We start from the raw sequence: 14,838 nt of genomic DNA on the forward strand, positions 1-14,838 counted from the left end.
CCCATCCACCCATCCACCCCTGCACCCACCTACCCACCCATCCATCCATCTACCCACCCACCCATCCATCCACCCATCCACCCACTCACCTATTCACCCACCCATCCACCCATGCATCCATCCACTCTTCCACCCACCCACTTACTCATCTATCCATCCATCCGCCCATCTGCCCACCCACCCATCCATCTACCCATGTACCCACCCACCCACGCACCCACCCACCCACTCATCCATCCATCCACCATTTTTTCAGCCTATACTAATTTAGCATCCATAATGTGCCAGGTGAATGTCCCTTGCAAAGGAACACCCACAGCAGTAGATGCTACTAGCTTGTGCCTGGCAGAGCCCTTGCCTCTTCCTAGGAAGTAGGAATTGCTGGTGAAGCTGACATAAGGGTTGGATAAGTTGTCCTCCCTTATACTGGAGAACCACCCCCAAGGGGAGGTGCTTCTGCCCCCACCCCCCAGAGTGCAAAGCAGGGAATTGAGAAAGTTTTGTTGGGTACAACCACAAAGGCCCCAGCACCTCAAGTTCCCTGGCCAGGTCTCCTCCACTACAATTCTGTTCCTTTGGGGAGTCCTGGAGCCTTCAGCACAGGCTCCACCACCATGCCTTCTGGCCGTGACCCCAGGATGCAGGGCAGGTGGGCATTGTGGATGACCTCTCGGACAGTGGCCCGGAAAGTCTTGCTGACAAAGCAGTAGAGGCCAAAGTTGACTGCTGTGTTAAGCATGGCCACCATGTTGGCCACATCTAAGGCGAGGTGGACTCTCCAGTCCTGGTGGACGGAGGTCACATACAGGTGATAGAGCATGACGAAGATGCGGGGTGCCCACAGGAGAGCAAAGAGTGTGGTGACGCCCAGGAGGATGGCTGTGCTCTTGCCCACGTGGGGCTGCAGACCACTCTGCCCGCTCTGCCGGAGCTGGCGGATGATGGCCGAATTGGTGACCAAGAAGACACCACAAGGGATGAAATAGACAATGAGGCAGTGAGCCCATTTGAGGACCTTGTCCAGCATGTTGGGGGGGTCTGTGTCCCTCCATACATCCAGCCACCAGTAGAAAGGGATGCCAGTCAGCAGGGCAGTCCCAAGCACAACAGCAATGGCACGGCGAGTCCGGCCTGGGGACGAGGCAGCCCGGTGGTGCAGGGGGTGGCACAGAGCACTGTAGCGGTCGAGCGTGAGCAGGACAGCGATCCAGACTGAGGCGTGGTTGGCAGCAAACTCCAGGATGTTAGCTGTGCGCACCACAGCCTGGGGCACCTTGCGGGCCAGCACAGCGCCCTGCAGGAGGAAGCCCATGAACACAATGACCACCTGGGTGAGGATGTCAGAGGCCGTGAGCGCCAGAAGGTAGCAGTAGGAGGGCTTCTTGGTCCTGGCAGAAAGGCGGGCCAGCGTCACGGCAGTCACAAGGTTGGCTGATGGCACCCAAGGTCACAGAGGGAAGAGGGCAGAGGCATTAGAGGGGTGCTCAGACTTGTTTTTTCCAAGGTGCTATCATTATCCCTCCCACCTGTTTGTACTGGAGGCTGTGCTGGCTTCTCTTTTCCTTTCTAAAAGCTTTCTAAAGGCCCACTTTGTCATGAAGGCTAACCAGACCACCCTGCCCTGTACATCCACACACCTCATTTCACCCAGGGGCAAGGCCTCCATTCTTACCAGGGCTTCGAACTGGTTCCTTCCAGTTCAAACCCCTGCTAATAATTGCATTTCTGCCTCCCAGATATACTGAATCAGAATCTACAGTTTAACAAGATCCCCAGGTGACTCTTATGTGTAATAAATTTTGAGAACCATTGCTCTGCTAGTGGTTCTCAGAATTGGTCCCCAACCAGCAGCATTAGCATCGCCTGGGAACTTGTTAGACATGTAAATTCTCAGTAGGAGTTCGAACCACAATGAACCAGTTCGAAGCCCTAGTCTTTATACACAGGTAAACTCACTCACAGGACATCCTCAGAAGCCACCTGTCCCTGTGGCATTCCCTTCTAGGCCCTGAGCAGTGGTTAAACACTCAGCTGCTAACCAAAAGGTCAGCGGTTCAAACCCACTAGCCAGAGAAACATGTGGCAGTCTGCTTTCGTAATGATTACAGCCTCGGAAACCCTGTGGGGCAGTTCTACCCTCTACTCAATGGCACACAAGAAACAACGTGTCCTCTAAAGGGAGTCCCTGCATGGTGCAAATGGTTAACATGCTCAACTGCTAACTGAAGGGTTGGAGGTTAGAGTACCTCAGAAGAAAGGCCTGGCTATCTACTTTCAAAAAATCAGCCACTGAAAGCCCTACGGAGGTCACCATGAGTCAGAAACAACTTCATGGTAACTGGTTTTATGTGCTCCAAAGAGAGGGCTTCCCCGAGGACAGGGAGGGTTTTTCTTACTGGATTTGGGGAAACCCCAAGGCTGAGACCATCTATGCTTTCCCATATCCATGCACCCACCCTACCCCAAGGTTTGCTCTCCAGGGACCTTGGCTCGTGAAGGCAGTGGACGGTATGAAGAGATGCGGACTGAGCTGAGAGCTATCTGGTGAACTTAGTCATCCAGGAGGGTGGCCACCACTGGCGGCAGAGGGGGCTCTGCTCTGGTGAGCACCCCAAATCCTAGCCCTTCATTTTCACTCCCTTCTACACTTTGCTTCCCAGAACACCCCCATGAGGGGAGCCCTGGGGCCCGTGATCCTGGGTCTCAGGGGTCAGAGCAAAGTTGACACTCTCAAGGGAGAACCCTGCCTTCTGGCCAAGCCCAAGCCCCCAGCCCCCAGCTCCCCACTCACCAGGCAGCCCCAGACCCAGCAGGATACTGTAGAAGATGACAGGGATGACGCCAGCCACACACGGGGACCTCTCTGGGATCTCTGGCCAGAGGCCGTCAAACTCCCAGCTCAGCCCACTGCCATTGGGCGTAGGCAGCAGGGTCATTGGTGGCTGGGCAGCTGGGAAGGGCAGAAGGGCAGGGTTACAGCACTTGGTCTCTTCCCAACCTGGCCCAGCCGCAGCCCCACCCCGACCCCGGGGTTGTTCTATTCCCCCCTGCTCTGTGCACACCCCCTATCAGGCCCAGACAAGTGGCACCCTCTATCGCCATGAAAATTTGTGCCAAGTCCATCCCCATCCCAGCCCACCTCCCTCGGTCCTGGCTCCCCCGCTGATGGGAAGGGGGGCCTCAGTAGGGTCTCTTGCTGTCACAGGAACCACATCTCGTTTGCTTTATTCCCGTGGGTTTCCATCCTCGATGGGCCGCACATCAGAGTCGTAGGGGCGCTTGTCAAATGCAGGTTCCTGGACCCCACGCCAGGCAGTCTGGCCAGAGGGAGAGCAGTGGGCCAGGGCATCTGTGTTTTTACACTGCACCCTGGGCAACTCTGACCCACAGTGATTTGCAGCAGCTGCCCAGCTCCACTCAACACCCATCCCCTCTCCAAGGAGAGACCATTTCTGAGTTCCTCTCTTTTCTAAGCCCAGGGGCACCCCTTTTCATGCGATGCACAATTGGGGCCGGGATGGCCCAGGTTGTTGGATGAGCGGAGTCCCTGGTGGTGTAAATGGTTGACGGCTCGGTTGCCAACTGAAAGGTTAGTGGTTCGAGTCCACCCAGAGGTGCCTCGGAAGAAAGACCAGACAACCTACTTCCAAAAAGTCATCCATTGAAAACCCTGTGGAGCACAGTTCTGCTCTGACTTACATGGGGTCACCCTGAGTTGATGGCAACTGGTAACTAGTGTCAGATGAGCAAACTGAGCCCAGAAGGGTGAGGGACCTGCCCTGGATCCCACAGCTGGGATGAGAAGCATCTTTAGATCTTTTTAGGTTCTACCTTCCAGCTTCTGATTTCCTGCTGAAGCCCCTCTCCCCATTAAACTCATTTCCTCCTCCCACTGCCATTCATGATCAACGTCAACCGTCCCACCCTCAGCACCTAGACAACTTACCTGTCTCTAGTCCCTCGAGCACCATGCTCCTGGGTCCTGGGTCACCTGTGGCTTTTTCTGGGGGCCCCTGCAGCTCCCTCCCCTACCTGGCTCACCAAGTGGTTGTTTGCCCCGAGAGTCTCCCAGCGCACTGAGCCTGTGCTCGCAGAGAGTGGGGACGAGGGGAGGAGGGAGGAGGAGAAAGGAAAGGGTGGGGCTGAGGCAGGGGAATGAGTCTATGGGCGATACCGCCTGGGGTCAACCAGGATCCCCCAGGGCGCCCAGGCAGGGAAGGGGGCCAGGCTGGGGATGGGGCTTCAGGGAGAGGCTAGGGGTCTGGAATGGGTCTGTCTGCTTTGGGGAGGGGGCAGTGAGGTAGGTGAAGGGCACCATCAGGGTTTTGGGTGGGCTGCCTCATGCGTAGGGCACTCTGGAGACTGGCCTGGGCTCAGCTGGGGTGAGGACACCTGGGGGCAAGGACTTAGGGTAGGGTTGAGACCAGGGGCTGACCCTGTGGGCATCAACACTCTGAAAGGCTTTACCTGGAGTGGAGAAGAGGCGGGACTCCTGATAGAGGGGTGGGGAACACAGGCCAGGTAGGGCGAGGTGAGGCTGCGCAGTCAGGACTGTGATCTGGAGAGAGGTCATTGGGCCAGGCTTGCAGGAGTTGGTTCTGCTGAGGCTGTGGGGTGGGCTGAGCACAGGGCTGGCCCGCCAAGGGGTTGCTGGCCTGGTAGGATGGCCTGGGCAGGAGGCAGTGCACGGTAGTCGGGTGGGGTGGCTGCCTGGAGCAGCCTGACCGTGCTGCCCGCAGCATGTGGCCCGGCAAGCTGTTGTTTTCCTGGCCCTGGTGAAATCCTCCAGGACTGTCAGCTGCTGGCAAATAAACACCAGCAGGTGCCGGGGGCACTCTGGAGAGGCCGGAATCTGTAACCCGCTCCCCTCCCCAGGATAGAGTGAGCAGTGCACCCACAGTGACCCCCGGACAGCCATGGGTTGATGTAGGAGCAGAGCTAAGACCTGGAATCGCTTCCACGGGCTGCCCGCCGGAATTGTAGCAGGGAGGCCCTCCCGGCTCCCTAAATTAGAGCCACATCAGGCTGAAACATCTCAATCCCTCTATTCCTATTGGCACTTCCGCCCCACCTGCGAGGCACTCACAGATGAGGCCTTGCTGCCTCCTGGTGGCCATGTCCTGACACTGCTGGCCTCCGGGAGTCCCCTGGCTTTGGCCAGTCCCCCTGGATGGGACAGTGGGACAAGAAGCAGGCACTCCTCGCTCACGGCAGGGTCCCCAGAGAGTCCAGAACCCCAGCCCCCCAAAGCACAAGCATCATAGATAACTCCCCACGCTGTCTCCTCCCTGCACCATGAGGCTTTTTTTGCTGTTGCCTTGGAGTAAATCCCAACTCGTGGTGATCCCATGTGTTACAAAGTAGAAATGTCCCATAGGGTTTTCTTGGCTGTAATATTCATGGAAGCAGGTCACCAGGCCTTTCTTCTGTGGCACTGCTGGGTAGGTTCAAACTGCGAACCTTTAGGTTAGTACTAACCAAAAAAAACAAACCTGTTGCCGTCAAGTCAATTCCGACTCATAGCGACCCTATAGGATAGAGTAGAACTGCCTTACAGGGTTTCCAAGGAGTGGCTGCTGGATTCGAACTGCCGACCTTTTGGTTAGCAGCCGTAGCTCACCATAGCTCTTAAGCACTGTATCAAGTGCATACCCTTTGCACTGCCCAGTGACCTACCATAAGGCTAGGAGTGAGACTAAGGCATAGCCTCACCTTTGAGGAGCTGTCTCCGTAGTGTTAAAAAGGCCACCAAGTGTAAGGGGCAAGGAGGGTGCTGCTAGCATTCACCTACCCCGTCCCTACACTTTCAGTGTTTGCTGCAGCCCCACACACTGACTCTGGTTACCTCCATTTTACACAACGGGGCATCGGGGTTCAGAGAAGTTAAGCAACTGGGCTAAGGTCACAGAGCTAGGATGTGGCCATTAGAATTTGAACTTAGGTTTCTCTTCTGCACCCCCTTCCTCAGAGCTGTTCATCTTTCACTCCCTGACGCAGCCTTCTCAGGAAGAATAAGAGCTTGGGAAGGGAGGGGCACTGTAACTCAGGCTTCGTGGATGAGAGAGATACTGATCAAAGGGACAGGACTGGGATGGGGAAGAGCATTCCAGATGGGGAACAGCACCACCAAGAGCCTGAGGCAGGAACGTGGACAAGCCCCTGTGACAGAAGCCACCTGGCTTAAAGGAAGCTTCCAGCATCGTGTAAGCTACTTTAGGGAGAGATTCCTTCTTGCTTATCTTTAGGGTGTCCCCGGAGTACACAGGCCTGGAACCTGAACTCATGATTCCCTGCTCCGCAGTCTAAGTGTCCGAGTCACAGTGGGAGCCCCAACTCAGGCAGGGAGATGTCACAGTGTCGGGGAGGCTGCTGGGGGCAGGGCCAGGCGCCCACCCCTCTGTGGTACCACTGTCTGGCGTCTGACCACCCACTCTGCAGATTCAGAAACTCCTCACCCTGCCCCAAGCTTGGGGGAGACTTCAGTTGCTTTACAACATTAGAGATTCCTTCCCTGATGCGGATCTTTTACTGCCACTGAAATAGCTTCTCGGAAAAGCCTGCATGGGGTTGTGGAAAGAAAACTTGAGCAGAAAAGCGGCATTTGAATCTGGTTCCACCAATCCCTGGCTGAGACCTCAGGCAAGTTGCTCAATTGTAAACACTCCCGTGCTCAGGCGGGAGGTCTCGCTCCTCTCTGGGAATTGTTCTTGCTGGTGAATTTGTCAGACTTGCTCTCAAGGAAGGCGCAGAGCCCCGTTCAGAGCCAGAGGGCAAGATAAAACGTCCTGTTGCACAGTCTTTTCATCTCAGAGATTATGCAGGAATACCCTCCTTCCTTTCTTCGGCCCCAGGACACACACACGCGTACACACACACGCACATAGCTGTACACACACACAGGCATGCACACACACGTCAACACACATGCATACACGTGTCCACACACATGCATATGCATACACACAAGCATGCATTGTGTGCACATGTGCACACAGATGCACACGTGCACACACAGACATGCACACGGACACACATGCATGCATGTACACACGCACACACACTTGTGCACACACACACGCCAGTAATACTTGGACCAAGAAAATGAGAACAGAGAACACCCACCTCTGGAAAGCCAGTTTCTAGATCATTAGAAGAGGCTCAGGGGCAAGGGAGGACAGACATATCAGGAGGTGGGGGCTCTCAGAGATGGGAGGTTGGAGGTGACCCTTCTGGGAACTTCTGGTTAGCTGGGACCCCCCACCACCACCAGCTTCCTTCTTGTCTGAAATGCCATCACTCAAGTTTGTAGAGCTTAGCTTGGGGTGTACATAACAATCATCACGTGCTTAAAAATACAGATGCCCAGGCGGTGCCCCTGGGGAATTCTGGCTCCTAGGTGGAGCTTGGGGGATTTTGACGCAGGTGGGCTGTATTTCAAGAACTACTGACGTAACCCTGGAGGAGGCTGGAGTTAATAAGCGGTCTACCAAAAACCGTTATTTTATCATCAACAACAGACCTATTGGAAAGCCTCATGCATGAAAGCCAGCTGTCCTCAGAGGCCCGGGTGCCCCACTGGGTGAAGGCTCTGACTCACTGGGCCGGGCTGGGGAGGCTGTACAGCCCACGGGGAAGGCAGGCGGGCAGCCAGCGGGCAAGGGATGGTGGGCCCGGACGAGGGGAGCCAGGCGTGAAAGTCAGAGCAGCCAGAAGGGGTTTCCGCTGGATCAAACAGCTCTCTCTCTGCCAACCCGGAGGAAGCGGGTGCCACACACAATTCCTGCTCTCTCTGTGGCTCCAGAAAGTAGGAGGAGCTGGCGGTCTCGCTGTGCCAGCCTGGGGCAGGAATCAATGCACTGAACTGGTCCCAGGAATCCAGACAGCAAGGGAGAGGAGACCCCCCAACCCATCTCCAATCAAGGGCCTTGCCTGGGTATAAACTCAGAGCCAGAGCTCTCGGGAACACCCACTTGAGCTCATCAGCCTAAAAGGAGTCCCTCCCATGAGGAGCTAGAGCCAGCCCCCTTGGTCCCTTTGAGGGGAGGCCTCGACAGCACTCCACCCTAATGCTCCCCAGTTGCTATTAGGTTGTAGACCTCAACCTCCTCCCTGTTGCCTTAGTTTTGGAGAATTCAAGTCAGTGTTTTATTACCACCATGCACTGGCGGTATTAGCTCCTGACCAGTTGGCCCCCAACTCAAGTGACCCCATGCACAATGGGACAAAATGCTGCCTGGTCCTGCGCCATCCCCACCATCGGTTGTGGCTGGGACTGTTGTGATCCATAGGGTTGTCACTGGCTGATTTTCAGAAGTAGATCGCCGGGCCTTTCTTCCAAGTCCATGTTAGTCTGGAAGCTCCTATTTGGCATCATAGCAACACACAAGCCTCCGCTGACAGACGAGTGGTGGCTGCACGTGAGGGCCATTGGCCGGAATGGAACCTGGGTCTCCCCGTGGCAGGTGAGAATTCTACCACTGAGCCCCTTTGCTTTAGAAGCATGCTCCCTGAGACGGGAACCTTGCTCTCTGCTTCAGTTTCCCCTACAGACAAAATACGGTGCTAGGTGTGCGGTTTGTCTCCTTGGAACTCTGGGAAGGGGCAGTTACAGTTGGAAGCTGGACAGAAGGTGGTAAAAGCAGCCTTCCAAAGAACCCAGAAACCTGAGGCCATTTGGGGAAGATGAATTAAAGGGAGAGGTGAAGGGGCAGAGCCGGGCACCAGGCTGGAGGGAGAGGGGCTGTCTGCAGAGGGCCAGCCTCCTGGGAGGGGCCAGCCCTGCTCCAGGCAGCCGTCCTCCCCATGCAGTGATGCACGGGTCAGCCCTGCCATCGGTGACTCACCTGGACCCTGGCTGGCGTAGTGGCTGTAGTCCCCATAAGGCCTCCCTAAAGGCCCGTCACCCTGCTCCCCAGTGCATGCCAGGAACACTCGTCAACAAAGAACGTGAAAATGATACCCATTACCCGCCAAGCCCCAGCCTGAGACGCGTCTCCCGAGAGCCACCAGTTATACCAGCTGCCGAGGAGCCGACTCCAGCTCATGGCGACCCCACTTGCGTCGGAGTACAACTGTGCTCCGTAGGGTTTTCCATGGCTGATTTCTCTGAAGTAGATCACAGGCCTTTCCTCTCCTTGGACTGGAACCTCCAATTTTTGGTTAGCAGCAGACTGGCGCTAACCGTTTGCATCACCCAGGGACTCACTCCAGAGAGCTAGCCTACCCCGAAATGGGGACGGGGGAGCAGGAGCCTGAGCAACCTCTTCCTTCTCCCCTTCCAGGCTCGCCCTTTGCAGCCAGCTCACCACGATGCTGCAGCCAAGACGCTGCCAAGCCTGCTCCGTGCTGGGGCAGAGGCTGCACCCAGGGCGCTGGGGGAGGGCGTTGGGGACCCTCGGGGCAGCACTGCCAGTGGCCCTGGAGTCCCTTGCTTGTCCTTCCGAGGGCCGAAAACTTGCCAGGAGAGGGCCTGCTGGCCCTGTGGGAGGTGAGGAGACTGGGGGAGGGGTGCCGGATCTGTCCCCCTCGGGGCCCACAGCCAGCACAATAGCCCCTGAGGCTGCCACTCTTGGGCTTAAGCGGTTGCCTGGGCAACAGCTGGGGCCAGTTTCCACCAATCCATGCAGAGGCCGGGTGGGGGAGGGAGGCCGTCCAAGAAAGGGGTGCTGTCCGCCTTGTGCTGGGTCCTATATAAGGAGGAGGGAGGTGAGCGGGAGTGGTCTGGGCTCCGTGTCCCTGCAGTGGACTTGGGGGCGTGGGCACAATTATGCTCAGAGTAGGATACGCCACGCCTGGGTCATGGGGCAGCTTCTGGGCCGTCCTGGCCTTGGTGGGCCTGGCAACTCGTGCAGGTGAGTGGGCCGTGGATGGGGGTGGGGTAGGGGCAGGGAGGAAGGGCAGGACCTTCCCGCCAAGAGCCGGTGGTGTCCAGCAGGCCGGGGAGAGCAAACAGTGGAGTGGTCTCAACAGCTCCCAGGGGAGGAGGGCGGCCTGCCTGGGGGCAGAGGGCTGGGCAGGCAGGCAGGGGCTGGGACCAGACGCTTCCATTGTCCTGGGCCCAGGCAGAGAGGAATGGGGACACCATCAGCATTCAGGTCCTTCGAGGTGACAGCTTGGGGAGGCGGGGCTGGAGATTAACTGCTGCTTCTCTCCCGCCCTCCCTTTCTCGCTCTGCCCCTCACTCTCTCTTACACACACGGATGCTCTGCTCTTGCATGAGCCCTCTCCGCAGGAGTCCACAGGCGTCACACTTGTGAGAGTGCAAGTGTGCATGTGTGTATGTGCACGAGTTGTGTGTATGAGTGTGTACACGAGTGAGTTGTATGAGTGTGTACAAGAGGTGTGTGTGACTGTACACAAGTGAGTCGTGTGTATGAGTATGTGCATGAGTAAGTTGTGTATGAGCGTGTGAGTGCACGTATGTGTGCGTGAGTGTGTGGGAGTGTGTGAGAGTGCACGAGTGTGTGCTCGAGTGTGAGTGCGTGTGCATGGGGGAGTGTGTGTGAGTGCGTGTGTGTGTGCGAGTGTGAACGTGGGTGAACAAGTGAGTGTGTAAGAGTGCATGAGTGTGTACTCAGGTGTGAGTGCGTGTGCATGGGCGAGTCTGTGAGTGAGCTGGGCTGCCCTTGGCTGTTGTCCGACATCCTCCTTGTCAGACACACTTGGGGAAGCTGCTAGGAGGTCTTCTCAGAGCCTGAAGCTCTGTCGCTGAGCCCACATCCCCATCTGACTCTCATGGAGTCCCTGACAGGCTGGAGAGGGATGCCAGCCTCAACACCCAGTTCCTGGGAGTATCCCATTTGGCCCCAGCTGGTCCCCTGCACTTTCTCTGGGTCCCCCCTCCCCAGGCTACCCACTGGAGGTGGGCTCCTATCTTAGAGATCTGGCCCAAAGAGAGCAGGACGGGCTGGCCAGCTGTGGAAAACAGCTTCCCTTCCACTTCCACTCCCCGCCCCAGCCTCCCTGACCCCCTCAGCCCCCAGCCCATCCCCTTCAAGGGCCTTTGCACCGCAGCTTCCCCACAGATGCTCTTCCCTGGCTGATGCCTCTGGTCACTTCCTCAGCCAGCCCCATCCTGCTACTGTCACTGTCTCACGCGTCACAGTCTAACACCAGAGCGCGCCTTGCGTACTACGTCTATTACACCACAATGTGCCTTTACGAATGAATGTAAGGCTTGTTCATTGCTACATCCCAAGCTGGCAGCAGAATGTCTGGCACACCGTAGGTGCTCGGTAAATGTTTGTTAATGAACACACCACTTGTCCTGACAACTCCTGTGAGGAGTCAAGTGGGCAATTCTTCAGGAGGTGAGACAGGTGGGGGTCCAAGAGTTCCTTTAACCCTTGCTTGGGGGTCTGACATCATGGAGACAGCTCTGGGCATGTCGTGCCATTCCTGGCTCATGACCTCTCCCTGCCCAGAACCCACGCCCCTTCCAAAAGCAACCTCTCAGGATGGGCACGACCTTCCCAACCCGGGAGGTGCCTGCGTGCACACAGGTGCATTCATGCATCCAGTGGGCACAAACAGATGTGCACGCAGCCTCCTAGGCCTGCCACCCCTCTGCTACCCTCGTGTGTGCAGGTCTCCAGCCGGTCCCTCTGTCCCCAGACTTGACCCTCAGCCCCGGGGCCTTCTCAGGCCATGTGTTCCTTCCTGCTACAGCCCAGCGAGCTGACGTCGGTGGGGAGGCAGCGGGTACGTCCATCAACCACTCCCAGATCCTGCTCCAGCGCTTGCAGGAGCTGCTGCGGCAGGGCAACGCCAGCGACGTGATCCTGAGGGTGCAGGCCTCGGGCACCGACGAGGTCCGCGTCTTCTATGCCCACCGCCTGCTGCTGGGCCTGCACAGCGAGCTCTTTCGGGGGCTGCTGCAGAACCAGAGCGAGGTGGCACTGCAGGAACCCAGGGAGTGTGCCGCTGTCTTTGACAAGTTCATCAGGTGCGACAGGGCAGGTTTTGGGGGGCCCTTCACCCCTTCCCAAGCCCCTGGCTCCTCCACCCACAGGGTCACAGAAGCTCAGGCCCCCTCAAAGGTCAAGATGTGCTGATGCAGCCAGTTGCTTCCATCCCTTCTCCACTTCCCTCTGTGCAGGGCAGTGCAATGCCTCCGCCTTGGCCTGGGCGCTCTGTGTGTGGGGTTGATGTTATCAGTTCCCTGCCCTGAGAACCCCCCTCAGAGCTGTTTCCAAACTTGGCCGGGAGGGCTTTGAAAAATTGTCGATTTTTGGACCCCATCCTGGATGGCAGGCTGCATGTCTAGGGTTGGGCCCAGCTATCATTTTTTATTTTAAAGCCTCCATGTGGTCTAGGTGTCTGGCCGGGTTTGGAAGCACTGTGCTATGGAGCTGAAAAAATTAGCTAGCCCTCCCCTACTTCCTCTGCTCACTGCCACTTTGCTGAACAGTGGCACCATTCACACTGTAGTCTAAGTGAGCAACCCTGCTTTAATGAGAATTGGGTTTGGCTGCCAATTAGAGAATCCTCTAATGACAGTGGCTTAAACAAAATGGCTGCGGAATTCCAGCCATCATTTCCAAGTTCCAGGCAACAGGAAGGGGGATAAAACTGAAGGGCAAAAAAAGGTCTCCTCCACACCCCTAAACCCAAACTCATTGCCGTTGAGTTGACTCCGACTTACAGCGACCCTATGAAGGAGAATTGCCCCCACGTTGTTGTTGTCATGGTTAGGTGCCATCGAGTCAGTTCCAACTCATAGTGACCCCATGTACAGAAGAACGAAACACTGCCCGGTCCTGCGCTATCCTCACAATCTTTGTTATGCTTGAGCCCACTGTTGCAGCCACTGCATCAATCCATCTCATTGAGGGTCTTCCTCTGTTTCTATGATGCTCTACTTTACCAAGCATGATGTCCTTCTCCAGGGACTGGTCCCTCCTGATAATGTGTCCAAAGTACAGGTGCATTTAAGCAGTCTTCCCACTAATCCCATACGGCCTCCTGTTACGTCTCATTGACTAGACATTCGTCCCATGGCCACACCCACTTTAAAGGAGGCCACACACGTAGTCTTTTATTCCCAGAGGCAACGTGCCCTGCTGGGAGGCAGGGGGAAGGGAAGAAATGGATGGTGGGGTATCTGGCAGGTGCTGCCACACCCCCACAGTGTGCCAGTGGGGACTGGCAGGGAGGGTGGGCAAAGAAACAGAAATAGACAGAGACAGATGAGTGACAGCCGGCAAGAGTGCCAACAGACAGCGAGAAGGTGTTAAAGACGCAGTGACAAAGATGGGGGCGGAGAGAAGAAAAAGGGCAGGGAGACTGACAGTTAACCTGTGCTGACCACCTACTCTGTAGCAAGTACCCTGTTCCTTCCAACCTCCTAATAACCATGAGGGCTAGATGCCGTCCATGTCATAGATGATGAGACTGAGGTTCAGAGACGTTAAATGACTTGCCCAGTTTCCTGGCGAGTAGGTCCAAAGGTCAGGCTGGGTGGGAGCGGGGGCGGGGCTTCATCCCTTCCCCAGCCCCTGTCTCCTCCACCCACAGGGTCACAGAAGCCAAGGTCCCTCAGTGGTCTTAACCCAGATCCTGTTGTCCCCTGACTGTAAATCCCAAGGGGGCAGAAGCCACTTCTGCCTTGTTCTAGGCTGGTTCCCCACACCTAGGTGCTGTTGTTAGGTGCCACTGAGTCGATTCCAACTCATAGTGACTCCACGTGACAGAGTACAGCTGCCCCGTAGGGTTTTCCAGGCTGTAATCTTTATAGAAGCAGATCTCCAGGCCTTCCTCCCAAAGAGCGCCTGGGGGGGGGGGGGTTTGAACCACCCACCTTTCAGTTAGCTTTTTGCATCACCAGGGCACCTAGTAGATGTTCATTAAATACATGCTACTTGTATGTCACCACGAGACACAGAAGGGACGGCGGTGGGAGAGCCGTTGAGAAGAAAAGATAGGAAGCCTCCAGCCCACTCTGCTGTGTTTGCGCCTCCGACCACGAGCTCTCCCAAGGTGGGGTCCCCTCTGGACTCGACTCGAGAAAGTGGCGCTCGTAGGTGGCTGGAAAGGCCCGCCTCCACCCCGGTCCATCTCTCGCCTCTCGGCAGGTACCTGTACTGCGGCGAGCTGACGGTGCTGCTGGCCCAGGCCATCCCTTTGCACAAGCTGGCCACCAAGTACGGCGTCGCCTCCCTGCAGCGGGGCGTGGCCGACTACATGCGCGCGCACCTGGCTGGCGGCGCGGGCCCGGCCGTGGGCTGGTACCACTACGCCGTGAGCACCCGCGACGAGGCACTGCGCGACAGCTGCCTGCAGTTCCTGGCCTGGAACCTGTCGGCCGTGGCGGGCAGCGCCGAGTGGGGCGTCGTGAGCCCCGAGCTGCTGGCACAGCTGCTGCAGCGCTCGGACCTGGTGCTGCAGGACGAGTTGGAGCTGTTCCACGCGCTGGAGGCCTGGCTGGGCCGCGCGCGGCCGCCTCCCGCCGTGGCCGAGCGCGCGCTGCGCGCCATCCGCTACCCGATGATCCCGCCGGCGCAGCTGTTCCAGCTGCAGGCGCGCTCGGCCGCGTTGGCGCGCCACGGCGCCGCGGTGGCCGACCTCCTGCTGCAGGCATACCAATTCCACGCCGCGTCGCCGCTGCACTACGCCAAGTTCTTCGACGTCAACGGAAGCGCCTTCCTGCCCCGCAACTACCTCGCGCCCGCTTGGGGCGCCTCGTGGGTCATCAATAACCCCGCCCGCGACGACCGCAGCACCAGCTTCCAGACGCAGCTGGGCCCCAGCGGCCACGACGCAGGCCGCCGCGTCACCTGGAACGTGCTCTTCTCGCCGCGCTGGCTGCCCGTCAGCCTGCGGCCCGTCTACGCGGACGCC

At 57.4% G+C, this 14,838-nt stretch overlaps 2 protein-coding genes across 2 annotated transcripts in view; one reads left to right on the forward strand and one right to left on the reverse strand.

The window, feature by feature from the left end:
* Nucleotides 1-559: 559 nt before the first annotated feature.
* On the reverse strand, nt 560-9,044 carry GPR142 (G protein-coupled receptor 142). Its single transcript, XM_023729431.1, has 6 exons — nt 8,967-9,044; nt 8,844-8,904; nt 7,598-7,836; nt 3,992-4,028; nt 2,792-2,950; nt 560-1,431 (listed from the first exon to the last, which is right to left on the reverse strand). The coding sequence occupies exons 1-6, from the start codon at nt 9,042-9,044 to the stop codon at nt 560-562; spliced, it is 1,446 nt and encodes a 481-aa protein (XP_023585199.1).
* Nucleotides 9,045-9,766: 722 nt separating this feature from the next.
* The window catches only part of BTBD17 (BTB domain containing 17), a 5,391-nt gene continuing 319 nt past the window's right edge, over nt 9,767-14,838 (forward strand). Inside the window, 3 exon segments of the mRNA XM_023729271.1 lie at nt 9,767-9,851; nt 11,668-11,944; nt 14,073-14,838. Of these exon segments, the coding sequence (XP_023585039.1) occupies nt 9,767-9,851; nt 11,668-11,944; nt 14,073-14,838 (1,128 nt within the window).

Source organism: Trichechus manatus, unplaced genomic scaffold (genome assembly GCF_000243295.1).
Source record: "Trichechus manatus latirostris isolate Lorelei unplaced genomic scaffold, TriManLat1.0 scaffold00028, whole genome shotgun sequence".
In the NCBI taxonomy this organism is placed as follows: Eukaryota; Metazoa; Chordata; class Mammalia; order Sirenia; family Trichechidae; genus Trichechus; species Trichechus manatus.